We start from the raw sequence: 20,318 nt of genomic DNA, 5'->3' as shown, positions 1-20,318 counted from the left end.
AGAAAAAACTATGTCGGAGGCCCCAAAGCCTATTTTCTCAAAGTGCACCGAGTGTGGCCATAAACTTTCACCGGCGGATGGCCACACTCGGTGTGTTCGGTGCCTTGGGGTTGAACACCTCTCCTCTGGGTGTTCTATTTGTGCAGGGTTCAACCCCAGGACACTGAAAGACCGTAGGTCAAAGCTGATCCTGGCGGGACTTTTGCCCCCGGATCCAGCTTCGGCCTCCGGTACTCCCGTGGCGCCACCCCAGTCCTCGGTGGCGGCCACTCCTGCCTGCCTCCCCCCGGCCGGGACTCAAACTCCCACTAAAGCGCCGGAGGAGAGGGAGGCCAGGAGGGAGAAAAGGAGGGAGAAGCACCACAAGCGGCGGGCCGAGGCCTCCGCTTCAGCCCCCCCAGCTAAGCGGGCTTCTCCCTCCACGGCTTCCAGGTCTTCTCCTCCTCGGCTCCGATTCCCCTGCTTTTCTTCGGGACCTGAGGAGGAAGAGACCCGATCTCCGTCGAGGTCATCGAGGCGGCACTCCCGGCCCGCCTCGGTGGCCTCTTCGAGATCTACATACAGCCTTTCGGATGCGGACTTGGACCGGATGATGCGAAGGTTCATCCAGGTCCAGCTGCAGATGGGAGTGCTCATGCCTCCCCCCCCCCCCTTCAGGGGGGAGCTCAACACCTTTTTTTGCCCCGATAGCTCCTTCTCTGACCCGCTTTTCGGGTTCGGAGCATACGGAGCCGGGCAGCGTTGGAGCCGGGGGTGGATCGGCGCCGACAGTACTGGGTACTTCGGATCCGACTCTGCCCTCGAGTCTGTCGGGTCCTTCCTTGTCGGATCCGAGCTCTCGGAGCCGTGGGCCGAGCTTCGGATCCGTGGGATTCTGTGTGCCTTCGGCTCCGTCCGGGTCGGAGCACACAGGTCCTTCGGAGCCGATGGTCTCTGCTCCGGTTCCGATCCCTCCATCGGATCCGAGTGGGAGTCGACTTTCGGATCCCAGAGAGAGTGACTCCCCCTCGGCCTTCGATGCAGTGGAGAGGGCTCTGTTGAGGGCATCTGGACGCCGGCCCTTGCTTCGGCTCCACCCCGCACTCCCTCTCGGCTGAGTCAGGCTTCCATCACCCGGCCTCAGGGACAGCCTGCTTCAGTGTCTCCGGTCGTTCCCTTCGAACAGGTCGTTGCTGGTGAGACCTTTTCGGACAGTCCCCCCGAGGATGTGCCTCATAAGCACAAGTGTAAGAGGAGACACGTGGACTCCCCCGAGTCCTTAACAGAAGACACGGACTTGGATGAAGGGGAAGGCTCCCCTAGATCACTCCCCGAAGATGTCTCATTTGGAGACATTGTGGAAATGCTCAGGATTAGGGGGGAGTGGTCTGTCCCCAAGGCTTCCTCCGACGAGTCCATGTTCCTGGAGGCATTCGAAGCAGGACCGTCTACCTCTTGGGTGTCCCCTCCGCCCGACCCCCTGGTGGACCTTATTACCACCAGGGCGTGAAAGGAGCTGGACACTGTGGAGCCAGTTCCCAAATGCCCCGAATGAATTCTGAGCCCCCTGCGGACAGATCCCACTGGAACAGGGGTCCCCCCGTAGATGCCATGTTGACGGCGGCAGCCACCAAGAGGGAATTAGCTCAGGAGAGTCCCTCGGTCCATCCACCAAGCAAAGAGTCCCGCTCGATGGATCACCTGGGGAAGTGGGTTTTTAGTTCAGCGACCTTCTCAGTAAGGTCTCTAAACTATATGGCACATGTTATAAGGATGCAGCGAGACCTTATCAAAGAGTACGCTGCCTCCCCCCCGGAGTTCATGTCGGCGGAGGACAAGCAATTCTACTCCACTTGCATGGCCACTCTAAGATCGATATCTAATACCTCTATGCAGTTGTTGTCCCATGCTACAGAGGGAGCCACTAGAGCCAGCGGAGCAGGCCTAGTCATGAGGCGCCAGGCCTGGCTCCAACATTGTGACTTCGCGGAACCCTTTAAGGCGTCATTTGCGAATGCCCCTTTTGATGGTTCTGCCTTATTTGGCAAGACCATTCGCGACACTTTAGTCCAGAGCGAAAAGGATGGGAAGACGTTGTCTGCCGTTGGAGTTTGCTTCTCCGCTCCCCAGAGGTCTTTCTCCAAGAACCAAAAGGGACAGAAGAAGATGTGGTCCCGGAAATCGCAACATTCCCAGCCTGCTCCGGACAACCAGTCCTTCCATGGCAGAGGAGGACAGGAAGGACGCTGCCCTAGAACCAGAGGGGGCCCGAAGAATTTTGGGTCCAGAGAACCTTTTTCTGACCGACCCACGCAACAACCCTGAGGGGTTGCCCGACTGCTCCACTCTGGAGGCAGTCGGGGGGCGTTTCTCGAAGCACCTGGCAGCTTGGGAGTCCATCACATCGGTTCGCTGGGTGCTTCGTATCATATCCAGAGGGTACCAAATTCCCATATCTCATGTCCCCAGATCCAAAAGCCTCCCCGATGTACCACCCGATCAGAGGGAGGCAGCAGCTGCAGAGATCCAGCAGCTGCTAGAAAAAGGAGCCATCCAACCCATCCCCCCAGACCAGCTCGGGTTAGGGTTTTACTCCAGGTTCTTTCTGGTGCCAAAAAAGACAGGGGACTTAAGACCAATCCTAGACCTCTCCCTTCTGAACCTGTCGGTAACCAAAGAAAAATTCCGAATGGTTACTCTTCAATCCATTCTCCCCCTACTTCGGGAGAATGACTGGATGTGCTCTATAGACCTCAAGGATGTGTACTACCACATTCTTATGGACAGACGATCCAGGAGGTTTCTCCGCTTCCGGCTAGGAGCCAGTCACTACCAGTTCAGGGTCCTTCCCTTTGGTCTCACCACAGCCCCCAGGGTGTTTACCAAAGTATTAGCAGTGATAGCGGCCCACCTGAGACTCCAGGGAATGCAGGAGTTTCCATACCTGGACGACTGGCTCCTGACCGCCCCGACAAGGCATCTACTTTGCTCAGCGAGGGACTACTTCCTCCGGCTGACCCCCCAGCTGGGCATCACCATCAATATGAACAAATCCTCTCTTGCTCCTACCCAGGTGATAGAGTTTATAGGGGCCAAATTGGACACAAGAAATCTCCTAGCATTTCTGGCCATGGAACGTCTTCAGAACCTGAGGCTGCATGTACAGGCCATCCTCCAATCTACAGCTCCACCAGCGTGATTGGTCCTGATGGCTCTAGGCTCCATGGTGGCAGCAATTACTCTTCTGCCATTGGCTCGTCTCAACATGAGGGTACTGCAATGGACCCTTCAAGTCCAATGGTCATTTCATCGTTACCCCCTGCACCATCCTATTTCCATTAGCAGGGCGTGCAGGACGGCTCTCGTATGGTGGCTCCAATCCCCGGATCTCCCTTCTCCACGCCACCTCCCCTCGCCACGGTGACCACGGACGCCTCTCGCCTCGGGTGGTGGGGGCAATTGCGCAGGCAAGACAGTCCAAGGTACGTGGAACGCCACAGAGACCTCCTTGCATATCAATGTCCTGGAGATGAGGGCGGTGCTATTGGCGTTGCGAGCACTACAGAACCTTCTTCCGGTAGGGACTATTGCGATACAGACGGACAACATGTCAGTGGTCTGGTACATCAACAAACCAGGGGGGAACCAGGTCCTATCCTCTTTGTCGAGAGGCCATGAGAGTGTGGGAATGGGTGATTTCTACCAACCGCTTTCTTATTGCAACGCACATTCCGGGACGGTCCAACATACTGGCGGACAGACTCAGCCGCACCCTTCTTTCGAGTGGTCTCTCAACCCCCAGGTAGCGAAGCAAATTTTTGCCATGTGGGGGCAACCCTGTTGCGATCTCTTCGCCTCTCCCTCAAATACGAAATGCAACAGTTACTTCGCTCTACTTCCCCCCATCGGGGAATCCCCGAGAGACGCTCTGGTGCATGCTTGGCCCCCGGTCTACTTTATGCCTATCCTCCTCTGCCCCTGATGCTGAAACTCATACAGGAAGCCAGTCGGGTGGGGAGCAGGATGATCCTCATTGCCCCATTCTGGCCTCGTCAAACGTGGTTCCCCTACCTGTGGTCTCACGTGGTAAATCCGCCTTGGATTCTAGATCCCCTCCCGGATCTAATATCTCATCCCCTAGACCTCCTGATCCCGAATCTGGACAACCTCAAGCTGACAGCGTGGCTGCTCCAGTTCCACTCCTAGTCAGGACTCCCGGAATCTCTTCACCGGTTAAAGCCATTCTCGTAGCAGCACATAAACCTTCCACTAGAAAAGTCTATCGTAGTAAGTGGAAGCGCTTCTCCATCTGGGCAGAGAATAATAACCTAGACCCCTTCACAGCTCCGTTACCGTCTGTCTTGGAGTTCCTTACAGGTCTCTTCCATCAGGGGGCTAGCTGCTCTACGGTCAAGGTTCAACTAGCAGCTATTTCTTATTACCATGTGGGGCATGAATCGGGCCCCTTGATTACAGCGAAATTGTGCAAGTCCTTTCTCAAGGGTACTTTCTTGCTCAGACCTCCTATCAGGGAAATTGTACCCCCTTGGGATTTAGCTCTAGTTCTGCAGGCCTTGACAGCTCCCCCTTTTGAACCAGCTGCCTCAGTCGATCTTAAGTACCTTTCTTGGAAAATGACGTTCCTAGTCGCCATTACTTAGGCGAAAAGAGTTTCCGAGCTTCAGGCCTTTTGTGTGAAACCCCCATACTTGGCTTTTCATCAGGATAGAGTGTACCTCAGGACCAATCCTTCTTTTCTTCCCAAGGTGGCTTCAGAGGCCAATATCAATCAGTCCATTAACCTACCAGTTTTCTTCCCTAAGTATCAGAACAAGGGAGAATACAAACTTCACTCCTTAGATGTGCACAGACAACTGCGCTTCTACATTTACAGGACTGCTGGTCATAGGCAATCTGACCAGTTGTTCATTTCCTTTTCCAAATTTAACCTAGGTAAATCTGTCTCTAAGATCACTTTATCACGATGGATCTCACAGTGTATTCTCTTGGCCTATGACACTTCTGGGAGGCCTGCACCTCAGGGAATTTGTGCGCACTCTACTCGTTCTGTATCTACCTCTGCAGCCTTTAGATCCAGAGTTCCACTGGATGATATTTGTTCCGCGGCCACTTGGGCCTCATCTTATACCTTTATCAACCATTATAAGCTGGACATTATCTCCAGAGGGAGAGTGTCCTTTGGCTCTGCAGTGCTCCGGAACATCCTTCCATGATGGCCACCCAAGATTCAGGTAGCTGGGGACTCTGTCCCAAAGGTTGCTGACAAATGAAGTACCTACTTCAGATTAAGAAGTTATGTACTCACCATAATGTTCCATCTGAGTAGGTGACTTCATTTGTCTGCAACCATCCCCCCCTCCTTCCCCCTGGCCCTCAGAAATTTTCTTGTTCCTGTATGTCCTTCTATTATATCCTTCGGGATGTATTAGCCTTCGACTTTTTTGTATACGGGCAAACTTGATCTGAGGTCAGTCAGGGTTGGCAGGGGATTATGGGTAAGGGGAGGAGCTCTGATCTCTAAGCTATGTATAAGTTGCCAGCTCGGATCCGAGTTCAGATCCAAGACCCAAAGGTTGCAGACAAATGAAGTCACCTACTCAGATGGAACGTTATGGTGAGAACATAACTTCTTATTTCTTTTTGGTTAGTGTAGTTAGTGCAGGCCTTCTTTTCCTTTCCCGTCTCATGTTTGTGTGTGTGTGAGAGTTGGGGTTGGGTGTCTGCCTTTGGTACCTTGTACCTTTTGGACTTGACTATGTCTGATCAACAGAAGTTGATCTTTAGGAAATGCACAGCGTGTGGCTATAAGTTGTCACTGGTGGATATCCACACTCTGTGTTGTACATTTGGGGGCAACTCACTTGTCCACCGACTGCTCCATATGCGCAGGGTTTAACCCCAGGGCCCTGAAAGACCGTAGGGCCAAGCTGATTTTAAAGGGGCTTCTCCCTTCTATGGAGGCGGCCGCCGCCTCGTGTACTGTTTCTGTGGTCACGGCTGTGACCTTCTCTACCTCAGTTAGTGTCCTCCCCTCCCTCCCAGGCCAGGACTCACCATCCTGACCACAGACCTGGGGAAAGGGAGTCTAGGAAAGAGAGAGAAAGAAAAGGGAAGGAAGAGATCCCTGTAACACTCTGATCTGGCGGGTCCTCCTTCCAAGCTATCTGCTATTTCCAGGCCGACTTCCCCTCGGCTCCATTCTCAGAGGTTTTCCCTGAAGCCGGAGGAGGTTCGGCCTCCGTCCACTGTATTTCCCGACCGGCGTCGGTGACCTGTTCAAGGTCTACTAGAAGCTTATCGGAAGCCGATATGGACAGGATGATGCGAAGGTTTATTCCCACCCAGTTGCAGATGGGGGTCTTGCTGGCACCCTCTCGAGGGAGCTCACTACTGTTGTTTGCCCCGATTTCTCCTTCTCCGATTCGTCCTCTGATATCAGAGACCCTGGATCCAAGAGGATCCAGAGTGTGGGGGCTGTTTTCAGTGGTACCGTCTACCTCGACGCCAGCAGTTACCTTGAGCGTGTCTGGTCCGACTGAGTCGGATCTGAACTCTCAGAGCTGTAGCCTGGGTGTCGGATCCGAGGTGTTGTGTTTTTCCTCTGTCTGCCCCGACTTTGTTGGGTCACGGCCTACCCCTCGGGGTCTCTGCTCCTTTGGGCTCGGCTCCGATCCCCGTGTCAGATCTGGGGGGGGGGTTCTCTTTCAGTGGAGGCTCGCTCCCCCACGGCATTCGACGTGGTGGAGAGGGTTCTCTCACATAGATTGAGGCCCCTGACCATTTCCTCGTAATTCACCCTGACCCCCTCTCTTCTGGGTGTGCCTTCTGCCATTCTGGCCATGCAGGGACAGCCTGTGCTTGACATGCCCCAGACTGTTTCCCTCAAGGAACCACAGTCTGTTCGTGAATCCTCTCCGGAAAGCCCCACTGAAGAGGTTCCTCACAAACGCAAGTGCAGGAGGAGGCACCTGGAATCCCCAGAGTCCCTCATGGAGGATACCGACTTGGAGGAAGGGGAAGGCTCCCCTGGATCACCCCCACCCCCACAAGGATGTCTCCTTTGGAGACATCTTGGAGATCCTGCGCCAGTGTGGGGGGGGGGGTTGGCCCACCCCCAAGCCTTCCTCAGACGAGTCGGTGTTTCTGGAGGTATTCGACGCGGGCCCATCTACTACTTGGTGTTCACCCCCCCCCTCGGACCCCCTGGTGGACTTCATTACCACCAGGGCATGGCAAGAGCCAGACACCATGGAGCCAATTCTAAAACTTCCAGATAAAATCTTGAGCCCCCCCCCCCCAGTAGATAGACCAAGCTGGAACATGAGGTCCCCAGTGGATGCCATGGTGGTAGCAGCCGCCACGAAGAAGTAACAGGCTCAGGAAAGTTCCACGATTCACCCCCTAGACCGAGGGTCCAGGATAATGGATCGCCTGGGAAAGCGGACTTGTGCTTCAGCCACCTTTTGTACAAGGGTGCTGAATTATATGGCCCATGTTATCAGACTGCAGGGTGACCTGATCAAAGAGTACACTGAGTTACGTCTCCCCCGGAGTCCATGTCGCCAGAGGATAAAGACACATTCTGTACATAAATGGCCACTCTGAAAGCAGTTACCAACACGTCCATGCGACTCCTTTTTCATACCACCGGAGCGGCATGGGTGGCAGGGTCCGGCATTGCCATGAGGCGATACGCCTTGCTCAGACTATGTGATTTCACAAAACCCTTCAAGGTGTCTTTTGCGAATGCTCTCTATAACGGCTCTTCCTTGTTTGGGAAGATGGTCCGTGACACACTAGTCCAGAGTGAGAAGGATGGGAAGACACTGTCTGCCATCAGGATTCACTTCTGTAACCCCCAAAGATTACCCCTTATGAGTGTTCTCTGAATACTTGTGTAGTGGAGTAGATCTTCCTCGAGATGGGTCGGCCTTGCTTCTTCACATCTCCTTCCAATGCAAAGTGCAGCAAGTTCTTTGCTCCGATTCCCCCTCAGAGGGAAACCCCCAGAGATTTTCTGGTCCATGCTTGGCCGCCAGGTCTTCTTTATGCATGTCCTCCATTACCCCTCATGACAAAGTTTTACAGAAGGCTTGTCAGTTGGGGAGCAGAGTCATCCTCATTGCCCCATTCTGGCCTTGCCAGATCTGGTTTCCCTGTCTGTGGTCTCATCTGGTAGCTCCTCCTTGGATCTTGGCTCTGATTCTGGATCTTATTTCGCACCCATCGGGGATTCCCCTTCCAGACCTGGGCAGTCTGAGGCTCACGGCTTGGCTGCTTCAGTTCCATTGATTGCCAGGACTCCCGGACTTTCTTCCCCTGTTAGGTCTATTCTGGTGGCAACCCATAAGCCATCTACCAGAAAAGTTTACCGTAGTAAGTGGAAGCATTTATCGATCTGGGCTTCTCAGAGGGATTCAGATCCCTTTATGGCTCCAGTGCCAGCGGTTCTTGAATTTTTAGCACACCTTTTCCAGCAGCCAGCTCTTCTACGGTGAAAGTTCAACTGGCTGCCATTTCTAATTTCCATGTAAGTGAAAACATGGGGTCCTTGGCTTCTTCCAGAATTTGCAAAACCTTCATTAAAGGGACCTTTCTTTTAAGGCCTCCGGTTAAGGACCCCACTCCTCCTTGGGATCTTACTTTAGTTTTACAGGCGTTAGTTGCTCCGCCCTTTGAGCTGGCTGCCTCTGTGGACTTGAAATTTTTGTCTTGGGGAAAACAGATTTCCTAGTGGCTATCACCTCGGCTAGGAGAGTGTCAGAACTTCAGGCATTATCTGTTAAAACCCCCCTTATATGATTTTTCATAAAGACAGGGTCTCACTTCGGACTAATCCTTCTTTTTTGCGTAAAGTGGCTTCAGATTCAAATATCAATCAATCTGCCTGTTTTCTTTCCAAATTTTCAGAACAAGGGGGAATATAAGCTGCATTTGTTAGATGTACATAAGCAGTTACATTTCTACTTACACAGGACTAAGCCCTTTTGCAAGTGACCAATTGTTTGTATCCTTCGCTAGACCTTTTCTAGGCAAACCAATTTCCAAGGTGACAGTTGCCAAGTGGATTTCCCTTTGCATTCTTGCGGTTTACAAAGATAAAGGTATGCCTGTTCCGAGGAGGGTTCATGCCCATTCTACCAGGTCCATGGCTACGTCAGCTGCTTTTTGTTCGAGTATCCTTGAACGATATTTGTTCAGCGGCTACTTGGGCCTCATCTCATACTTTCATTTCTCATTATAAATTGGACATGGTTTCCAGAGAGAGAGCTTCCTTTGGCTCCACGGTGCTCTGGAATATCCTTCCATGAGGGCCTCCCAAGGTTATGGTTGTTGGGGACTCTCCCACAGGTTGATGACCAAATGAAGTTAACTACTTCAGATAAAGAAGTTATGTACTTAACATAACGTTCCATCTGAGTAGTTAGACTTCATTTGTCATCAACCATCCCTCCCTCCTTCCCCTTGGCCTTGTTATTGGGTTCATTCATCTGAAGTGACTAAGAGATAGTGCCTTTACGGCCCTCTTGTGTTTTCTTGTGGGTCAGGTTTTTGCTGATCGGGCTCATTTGTTGGGTGGCAAACTTGATCTGAGGGAAGGAAGGAGGTGCAGTGGTATAATGTAAGGGAAGGAGCTTGGAGTTCGGATGTGATGCTGGTGAAACTGCCATCTCGGATCAGGTCTGGATCCGAAACCCACAGGTTGTTGCCAAATGAAGTCTAACTACTCAGATGGAACGTGATAAGTACATAACTTTTTTTTCTTCACTGTTGCTCCGGCTGTGGCAGAGAGAAGAGGAGTCCAGCTGAATTAAAAAAATGTCTTAAGTGTGGGCACAAGATTCCATTATCGGATTCCCACACTTTGTGTGTATTGTCTGGGACCTCTCCATTTTCAAGAAGATTGCTCTATTTGTCACTGGTTTAACCCTAAAGCCCTGGTAGAGAGAAAAAATAAGTTGATATTAAAAGGACATCTACCTTCTTTCAGAGAGGCTATATCAAGCTATATCCCCTAAAAAATCTAAAAGGCCTAAATCTCCTTCTCCGAGCCCTTCTAGCTCTTCCTGTTATGGCTTCAAAGCAACCTAGAAAAAGGCCTCTTCCTGATCCAACTTCTTCTTTGGATTTCGGATTCTAAAGGGAAAAAGACTAAAGTTTCGGATCTGACCTCAACCTCGGATCTGAAGCTCACGAAAAGGGATTCATCGGATTCAACCTCAACATCAGATCTGAAGCAAAAGAAAAAAGACATATCTGATCAGACTTCTTCGGAGCCAATGCATAAGCCAACTCATCCAGCTTCTCTGTCCTGTATTGTTTCACTTCCAAGGACTAGATGCTCCCCTTCAATAGATCCAGGGTTCCCTCTCCCTTTTTGGAGAGCCCTAGATCCCCTTTGGGATTTTTCACTTGTTCTTCCAGGAGCTTAACAAGAAGAAGATATGGCGAGAGTGGTGAAAAGAATTCTCTTGGCGCAGACATTGATGGGTGCCACGTTGGCTCCTACCTTTTCGGGTCAGGAGATCCAGTGTTCTGTCACACCTCCTCTTCCAGTTCCTCCATTGCTTCATTCCACCGTCTGACTCACCGTCTGACTCATTTGATCTGAGCCATCCAGCTCTGTTTGACTTGGATCCAAGGATACTTTTATCCTCAGATCTGCAGTTCACTCTGAGCAGTTCAGTTAGATCTGGAGAGCTGTCAGAGCCAAGGCTTCCCTGTTGGATCTGAGGTGTTGGAGTTGACTCCAAAGTTGTCTGAGCCATCTCTGCACTTTGGAGCCTCGGCATGGGTTAGCTCGGCTCCGACTTCTGCCTCTGGGGTGATTGTCTATGGAGCAAGGAGGGACAATGGTCCAGAAGTTTCCCTTTTTGGATCCAGGGTCCTCTCCCTATCTGGGGAGGTCTGCCTTTGAAGCTATGGCGACAGCATTGTCTGTCTCAGCTATACAGATGGTTCCTACCCCCTTGGAACCTCAGTTTACAGCCTTGACATCTCTGCGGTCGAAGTCTCAACCCTCTTTTCCACAAGGAGTGCCAGTGCTGAAACCCCAGGCTTCCCAGCTGGGTATCCCGATGACTTCTAATACCTCCCCAGAGCATCCCGCTGAGGAGGTCCCCAAGATGAAGACGTGCAATAGGAAGCACTTGGACTCCCCGGAGGAGTCTTTCACAGAAGATACAGACTTCAGTGAGGGTGAATGATCCCCGTAGTCACCTCCTGAAGATGTCTCATTTGGAGATGTCCTTTTAATCTTAAAATGGAGAGGTGGCTCTATATCTAGCAGCCCTTCATCTGAAGAGTCTGTATTCCTGGAGGCTGTCTTACTGGCCCGTCTAACTCCTGGGTGATTCTACCTACCGACGAGTTCATTGAGGTGATCTCTCGGCAGGCATAGAGGGATACTTATAGCAATGCACATTCCGGAAAGTCCAATGTGATTGCAAACAAGCTGCGCAGGTACATTTTTTCTACCTCATGAGTAATCTCGCAACAAGAACGTAGTGGAAATTATTTTCCGTCAGTGGGGCCAGCCTTGCTGCGATCATTTTGCTTCTCCCCTAAACAACAAATGCAGCAGCTACTTTGCCCTAATCCCCCACAGGGGAAATCACTAAGGGATGCTTTCCTTCATGACTAACCCCCCCCCACATACACAGTTTTCTTTATGCCTATCCTCCAATACTGCTAATTCCTTAATTCATACAGAAAGCTAAAATGTTGAAGAGCAAAGTCATCATCATTGCACCTTACTGGCCTCAACAAATTTGGCTCCCCTTCCTTTGGTTTCACTTACTTCACTAAACTTGGATTCTGGATCCAACTACAGCCCTCCTGTCTGACCCAACAGGCATGATTCATTCAGACTTATCAAACCTCAGGCTGACAAGCCTAGCTTCTCCAGTTCCATTAATAGCCAGACAGCCTGTGCTTTCTTCACCTGTCTGACATATACTTTTATCTTCCCATAAATCCTCTACATGAAAAAGGTTTGTTTACTGGACTTGCAAAATTCTGTTCATTGTCTTTCAGCTCCCACACGTAACATCGTGGAATTTATGCCTATACTTTTTAAAAAATAAGCTAGTCCCTCAACAGTTAAAGTTCGGTTAGCAGCTATATCGTATTTTCACATTGGATTTGAGGGTTTTTCAGTTGCGTCTCTCAAGCTCTGCAAATCTTTTTTGAGAGGCACTCTTCTTCTAAAACCTCCTTTTAAAGACCCTATTCCCCCATGAGACCTTAATCTGATACTTCATGTTCTTACTCGTTCCCCAATCGAACCAGCAGGTGAGTCTGACCTTAAATACCTTTCTTGGAAGACAATTTTTCTGGTAGCCATTATTTCTGCCAGACAAATTTCTGTAATTCAACCCTTGTCCTCAAAACCTCCATACTTGATTTTTACAAGGACAGAGTTACCTTACTAAGTAAAGCATCCTTTCTTCTTAAGGTGGCGTCAGAATCTAATATTAGTCCATTAATTTGCCAATATTCTTTCCTAAATTTGCTAACAAGGGTGAATATATGTTACATTTTTTGGATGTTCACAGACAATTACTTTTTTACCTAAACAGAACAAAAGACATCAGAAAATCTGACCAATTGTCTGTGTCATTTGTATAAGTAAAATTGGGAAAGCCTGTTGCCAATGTAACTTTAGCCAAATGGCTGACTGACTGTATTTCATTTATTTATAATAAATTGGGCTTTACTTACCAAAACTGTTATGGGTCCATTCAGCAAAATCCATGGCAACTTCCTCAGTTTTTCAGTGTAGAATGTCCATGGATGACATTTGCACTGCAGCACCTTGGGCCACTCCCCATACCCTTGTTGCTCATTACAAATTGGATTTGGTCTGCAGCAATACAGCATCATTTGATTCAACTGTGCTCAGGAATATCCTTCCTTGAGTCCACCCAGGATCTTGAGTAGCTGGGAACTCTGTCACATCAGCTGAGGATAGAATGAAAATGGACAACATCAGATAAATAAGTTATGTACTCACCGTGACGTTCCATCCGTATTGTCCATTTTCATTCTTCCTCCACTCCCCACCCATCACCCCCCCCCCCCATCCTTTCTAAACTCCTGGAGGAATAAGTGGTTTATGGACATTAATGTCCTTTATATTGGGCTCCAGATGTAGTCTTCTTCCTATTTGTCTACAAATATTCCCTTTCTAGTAAATCAGCAAACAAGATCTGAGGTACTTCGGGTTGGAGCGTTATGGGTAAGGGAGAAGCTTGAGAGTTTTTGGTTGCCACAAGCTTTAGCAACGGCCAAGTCGAATCTGAGGGATTGCATCCGAACCAGTCGGCTAAGGAAGAATGAAAATGGACAACACAGATGGAACGTTATGGTGAGTACATGACTTCTTTTTTTGGGAGTGTAATGAGTTGGCAGACCTTAAAAATTCACTAGAGTATATTCTGTCAGGGACACTGAGCGAGCAAATTAGTTTAACTAAGGAAATGTTTGTTTTCGAGCTTGGATATAGGATCTGAATTGCTTAAACATGGTAAAGCCTTGTTAAGTTTAATTTTGGTGGCTGCCAAAAACAAAAAGCAATTACTAGAAAATGGAAATAAAAATCTAAACCAACTACACTTGAAGTAGTGAATATTGTAGCAGAGGTAAGAGAACAGGAAGTGGGATCTTTAGAAAAGGGTAAGAGTAAACTGCACAGAAAAAAATGGAAATTGTGATAATGATACACACACAAAAATGTTTTGGAGGAGGAATGAGGTTTCAGAGTAGGCAGTAATTAAATAATTTATGTAATGTTGCTTAGATTATATATTTTTTATTTGTCATTTGTTATATATATATCACATATATTGTTATATATCCTATTTTTTGTGTTTTTCGGCTTTTCCCGGTATAATGTTTGTAAATGTGATTTTGTTAATATAGTTTGATTTCTTTTATATAAATGTAAGTTTGCCTGTGTCACAAGTAAGAATTCAGTAAAGGTGTGTAAAAAAATTAACAGATGTAAATCAGAAGACGCTTCTCCAAAATAAATGTACTCTTTCTTGTCTCCTTTTGAGTGAGATGCGCACACTTTCTCTTTTGTCTCCAGGAAAGGTTGTATGGCTTCATTAGACCCATGTGAGTTTGTTTTATGACTGACTGAGTTACCTGTAATACGGCATCCTGCTTCATTTGACCCGTGAGTCCATCATGCTAAAAAGGATCCCATTAGGAAGCATTGCCTCTCGTCATGGAAAGCAGCAAAAAACATTGTGGAGTGTAATAGAAAGTTACAATAATAAAAATGCTTTTATTATTCCTTTGTCAGCTAACAAGATCATGCTAAATTTAATTTTAACTTAATTTTTTAATGTATTTGCTGTCCTGATGTTATACTTACTTTCAACTTTTAGGTTCTGTATCCAGTATGCCATGTTCGCAACCTCTTGCTCTGGAATGCCGTTTACTTGCCCAGTTCTTCACCTTCCACACCTGTTGATGAAACCTGTGCACCATATCTTGTCTCATGCTCTGCTAGTGATGACCAGCATCTGGGAAGGTGAGTTGACATATATATATATATATATATATATATATATATATATATATATTTGTTTGTGTCTTTCTGGTTTTCCCGGTTAGGGGTCGCCACAGCGGAACTCCGGTCCGCTAATGATTGGTAGTGGATTTTTACGTACTGGGTTACCAGCCCTGATGCACAACCTTCAACAAAGGCACGCCCTATTCACGTATGCCTCCACACAGAAGACGCTCTAGCTGAGAATCGAACGGGACAATGTCTTGCTATGAGGCGACAACGCTACCGCAGCACCACCACCGCAGTATGACATATATATATATATATATATATATATATATATATGTGTGTGTGTGTGTGTGTGTAAAATATGAATTAAATGTAACTACAAGAGCATTATTAGGTTTGTAGAAAATGATGATGTAACCTGGATGAATTGCTAGCATCCTGAGTGATACTGAGGAATACTTTGCTGCTGTTGGTTTTAAAGATGAGGTGAGATTTTTGGGAACATATTTTTTTTTGAGATTCCATTCCAAAATATCCTCATTAAAACGTATTAATGCTGCCTACTAGTTGCCTGTTTTAAACTGCATTTTAAATTAGTGGCATATCACTTGCACACAAATGTTACATTCTTGCACATTATGTATTTATTAGATATTTTACCAAAATGTGGCAACAATTAAAAATTTATGAACTGTGGTACTTCCATTTTGTATGTACATTCTTTCTTTCTCATAGATGTTGCACCATTTCTGTAATAATTTGTAATATTTAATTATCTTTCCAACTGTAGTGTATTTGCTTCAGAGTTTCATTATTATTAACTTGTTGGCAGAAAGAGATCGCAAGTTTATCTTCTGCCCTTTTAACTGCTTTAACATTATATGTCCACTCCATCCCTACCTTTCCTATTACCTTTTTCCCACTTATCTGGTGCTTTTGGTGAACTTTACTGTGTTTTTTGCCTCAAACCCTGTTTTTGAGCGGTCTTGACATTTTCCAACTCCTTTAGGTTCCGCTCCCCAGCTTAGAGGCTTCCTTCATGGCTGGACCTTTGGAGCAGTTACTAGTCTCCCCATTTCTTCCTTCTCCCAACTGCAAGAAGAACAAAGTCATCAATGAATCTTTGAATATCAGAGCGGCTTCTTATTTGCCTCAAATGCTATGGGTAATTGCTGTGGTAGGTTCCTTGTATTGCTCATAGCCCCCCCCCCCAGTTCCTCTGGTATAGCATCTGCAGCTCCTAAGAACTGAAGGATAGACACCATCTCCACTGGCTATAGTGTTTCCCTTCATGGGCAAGGGAGAACCACTCTTATTGGTCTTGGAGAAGAGGTGCATGTAAGTGTACAACTTAGCCGAGAAAGGTAGCCTGAGCTCACAGAGAGTGTATCTGCTTTGTGTATGTCTTTTTCCAGGGATTGTCATGGAAAAGAAACCCACATTACAAAAAAAAAATGTTTTTCTTGTCTCTGTTTCTGAGGTCAAGGAAGATTTGCTAGGATTTGCTTGAGAATTTATTTCTGCTTTTATTGTGCCTGTTTCCTCTACTGATAAAAGAAAGACTCCCTTTTCTTTTTGCCACTGATTCTTCAGACTAGCAGGGATTGTTGGGAAAATGTGTTTCAGGGATTTCTTAATAAATAAACTGAACACTTTGATTCTGAAGAAAGTGTGGCTTCAGGTTTTCCCACCAGAAGACACTTTATTTTTTTTTAATTTTTTTTAGAAACATTATTTACAATGAGTGGGAGTAAAATGATAGTCCTATTGCCCAGCAAATGTATTATGATTTGTCACAGCCAGGTATTCCTCAACCTGCAGTTGTCTCACCTGTTTTATCTGCTTTGGAGAATGTTTTTCAAACAGCTTGTTGGTTACTTCTCAGCCTCCTATCCCTAGGAAGTTACTGCAGACTCTCAAATGCTTTGTTTTCTAAACCCAAACCAGACCCTGCATTGATTTCTTTATCCTAAACTGCTGCTGCTAGACAGGTAGATAATGTTAAGCCCATTCCCTCTTGACAACAGTAGGAAAGCTTTTGACTAATTTAAGAAGATGGTTTATTCTTCTGCTACAACATTCAGAATTTTAAAATGCCAGGCTTACATGTTACCTAATACCCTTCCCTCTTCTGGGGTGAAAAAGTATTTGAATGCCTCTTTAGTTTCTGCTTCTCTTGTAGTTTGACTTGGTGTTCTTAAGACTCTACTGATACCGTTTCCAGGGATGTTATTCGTGTTTCACTGTTGCAGTCATCGCATTTGGGTTATCTGCCTGCAGGCAGACCTCAGCCGGCCTGAATACCAGAGTCTTGGGATTTCTGTGTCGGATGCTGTTGCGTCTTCCATGACGTCAGGTCATCAGGGGTGTAAAACATGCAGCTGATGCCATTACATCAGTCTCTCTTGCCGTGCGGTGCCAGAAGCAGAAGCACTTTGCAAGTGCCGGTCGTCCGACTCCTGAAATTTTCGTTTTCAGACCTGAAATCTTCAAAAAGATAAGTACCCCATTGGGGATCCTTTTTTCTTGCTGTAACCGATGTCAGAAAAAATTAATAATTGTCTTGCGTGGTGAAAGCAAATACCTCATAGAGATTTTCATTCTTACTGCTTCACCTGTTTAGGCCCAGACCAGGATGTCCCTTGCCGTCGGTTTTATGCCTTGTTCAATGCCTGTACTATTTGTTGTCAGGCTATTTTTGTAGCTAAATAATTTCGTTCTCGATCTCCATACTCTGAAATGGCTTTGTTAAGCCATCCGACTACCGATCTTCTGAAAAAACATAAGGATAAAGACAGAGACAGACCGCATAGGTCCAAAACTTCTGACAACGCTTCCGTTAAGCTAGTCGCCAGTCTGCCAGTACTCAGTGAGGTGCTTTTGCAGCCCCTGATACCCACTTCTGCAGGATACTTCTTCGACTATGGAACCTGTGGATGTCTCTAGCTTGGATGGGTCTGGAGCCGCTGTGCAGGCACCGGCTTCTGAGGGTGTATTCAGGCCTACAGGTTTTCATATTAAACCGACAACTTCGTTTCAAGCTAAAAAAATACCGAATTCTTCAGGCCTAAAGCTTGCACTACGCCTAGAAAACCAATGACCAAACTGCATTCTCAGGTCCACATGCCTCAAAAACAAATGATTAGAATGGCTGAAAACCTTATTATCGTAATTAGGGGAAGCCAGCCTTCCCCTCTAAGAGACCTAGTACTGATTTTCCTTCTGATTCTTCTGATCAGGAGTCTGATATCTCTATTCCTTCTGACTAACAGGATTTACCCTTGTCTACTAATGAGGATTCTGATGCAGAGGATTCCATTCCCTCTGCTTCCCCTCCAGAGGATTTTTCATTTGGTGAAACCTTGCATACCCTTAGGGAACATTTCCGCTGGGAAAGCCCGGACTATTCTCAGTCCAAAAAGAGACTTGGGGAATTCTTAAACCTGCCTCAGCACAGGCATCTAGCTGTCCCTCCTGTTCTGGAGATTGTAGATGATGTTTTCTTGGAATCCAGCCTTACCCCAGACACTTTTACTCCAGCTCTCAGGAAACCTGACAGGTACTATAGAGTACCTGACTCTCACAAATTTCTCTTCAAGAATCCTACTGTGGATCCAGAGACCATTTCCCAAGGACCTAAAAGCATTAAGGCTACTACTGCCAAAAATCCTACCCCTTCTGACAGGGATTCTAGGGATTTAGACAGATGGGGTAAGAAGGTATACACCTCTGGTACTCTGGCCATTAGGGCTTTAAATTGCCAGTTTCATATGTTAAAGTATCAGCAGCATGTTATGGGACTAATTAAAAAGAAAATGATGTTGATCCCTGACTGTGCTGAACACATGCCCTACATGCAAAAAACTGGGAGCTCATTACCCAGGTAAAAATATTTGTGATTTACAAGAGTTACAAGATTTACAAGAGTTAATGCATTCTGCTGACCAAGTTGGTAAACCTACTTTGCAATGTGGTTTTGATGCTTTAGAAGCATCTTGCAGGGCTGCTGTCACTGGGTCTGTACTTAGAAGGCATGCTTGGCTTAAGGAACAAAACTTGTCAGATCATGATAAAGCTAAATTATTGGATGCACCCTTAAACCAGGAGTGCCTTTTTGGCAATAAAGCAGAAAACCTCAAAAAAATGGAGGAAAAAGCTAAATCTATGCAAATTGCTAAATATTTCTTACAAGTACAGTCACCTAGATTCAGTAGGCACTGGCCTTCAAAGAACTGGTCCTTTCCAGTCCCTTCCAGGCCTTCTCAGTCCAAACCCGGGAGCAGCAGACCACCAAGGCTCCAAGGCTCCAGTCTCAGGCTATGCACAGATCTAAGCAGTGGGGGGCTCCCACTTCCAAAGCAGGGAGTAATACACCACCCCCCTGCAGAAAAATGGCACGATGACTTATCCTTAGCTCTTCCAAGCCTTGCTCAACTTCTTGCACCTTTAGGAGGAAAGCTCGCCCTGCATGCAAGAAACTGGGAATTCATTACCCAACACAAATGGGTTTTAAACAGTTTCCCTAAGTTACAGATTCCACTTCCACACTCTCCTACCCCCAAGTGGATGGCCAGACCTCCCCCCAAACCAGTGAGCGGAGGCCCATAAACAAGATGTTCTTCGTGTTTCACTGTTGCAGTCATCACATTAGGGGTTATCTGCCTGCAGTAGCCCTCAGTCAGCCTGATTAACAAAGTCTTGGGTCCTGCGTCGGTTGTTGCCTCTTCTTTTGTGATGTCAGGTCGTCAGGGGTATAAAACATGCATCTGACGCCATTACATCAATCTTTCTTGCCGTGCGGTGCCGGAAGTAGCAGTTCGCAAGTGCGGGTCGGCCGACTCCTGAAAGTTTTGTTTTCGAGTTTCAGAACCGAAGTCTTCAACTAAAAGCTAAGTACCCCGTTGGGGAAATTTTTTCTTGCTCTAAACAGATGTCAGTAAAAGTAAATAATTGCATTTCTTGTGAAAAGCAAATACCTCATAAAGATTCGTACTGTATTCCTTGCTTAGGCCCTGACCTCGTTGTCAGTTTTGTGCCTTATTCAAACCACAAACTATCCGTCGTTGGTATATTTTTGCTTCTAAATATTTTGATGCTCGGTTCAATTATTCAGATATGTCTTCGGTAAGCTATCAGACTACAGACATTCTGAAAAAACGGAAAGATAAAGACAGAGACAGGCCACCTATGTCCAAAGCTGCCGATGACGCTTTTCCTAAGCCAGTCGCCAGTTTGCCGGTACTCAGTGAGGCGCTTTCGCAGACCCTGATGCCCGCTACTTCAGATTTGCAGGCCTCTACTGAGACCCATTCGGAGTCCTGTATGCCGCAATATGCTTCAATTGGGGAACCTGCGGATGTCAAAACCTTGGATGGGTCAGGAGGCGCTGTGCAGGCACCGGCTTCTGAAGGTTACTGACTTGCATATTAAACTGACGCCATCTTCTTTTTCAAGGCTTAAAACTCGAACCATGCCTAGAAAACTGACGCTCGGACCACATGGTCAGGCCTCTATGCCTAAAAAACAAATGATAAGAATGGCTGAAGACCTTATTACTTTAATCAGGGTAAGCCAACCTTCCCCATCTAAGACACCTAGGACTTGGTTTGCTTATGATACTTCTGACCAGGATTCTGAAATTTCTGTATCCTCTGATGACCAGGATTTACCCTTCTCTACCTATAAGGATTCTGATGCTGAGGACTATTCCCTCTGCACCCCCGGAGGATCTGTCTCTTGGTGAAACCTTGCATACTCTTAGGGAGCTTTTTCGTTGGGAAAGTCAGGA

The 20,318-nt window shown here is 47.2% G+C and overlaps 1 protein-coding gene across 7 annotated transcripts in view; it reads left to right on the top strand.

Moving 5' to 3' along the window:
• Positions 1–20,318, top strand: part of MTMR3 (myotubularin related protein 3) — a 2,239,538-nt gene that overhangs the window by 1,931,169 nt on the left and 288,051 nt on the right. For all 7 annotated transcript variants that reach the window (XM_044068370.1, XM_044068372.1, XM_044068373.1 and 4 more), the window contains one exon: positions 14,397–14,542. In XM_044068370.1, coding sequence (XP_043924305.1) covers positions 14,397–14,542 — 146 coding nt within the window. The remainder of the gene's footprint in view (positions 1–14,396; positions 14,543–20,318) is intronic.

This window comes from Protopterus annectens, chromosome 4.part0, assembly GCF_019279795.1.
Source record: "Protopterus annectens isolate FY-2018-M chromosome 4.part0, PAN1.0, whole genome shotgun sequence".
In the NCBI taxonomy this organism is placed as follows: domain Eukaryota; kingdom Metazoa; phylum Chordata; order Ceratodontiformes; family Protopteridae; genus Protopterus; species Protopterus annectens.
Note: the sequence above shows the minus strand (reverse complement) of the source record. Positions and strands in the feature narration are given on the sequence as shown.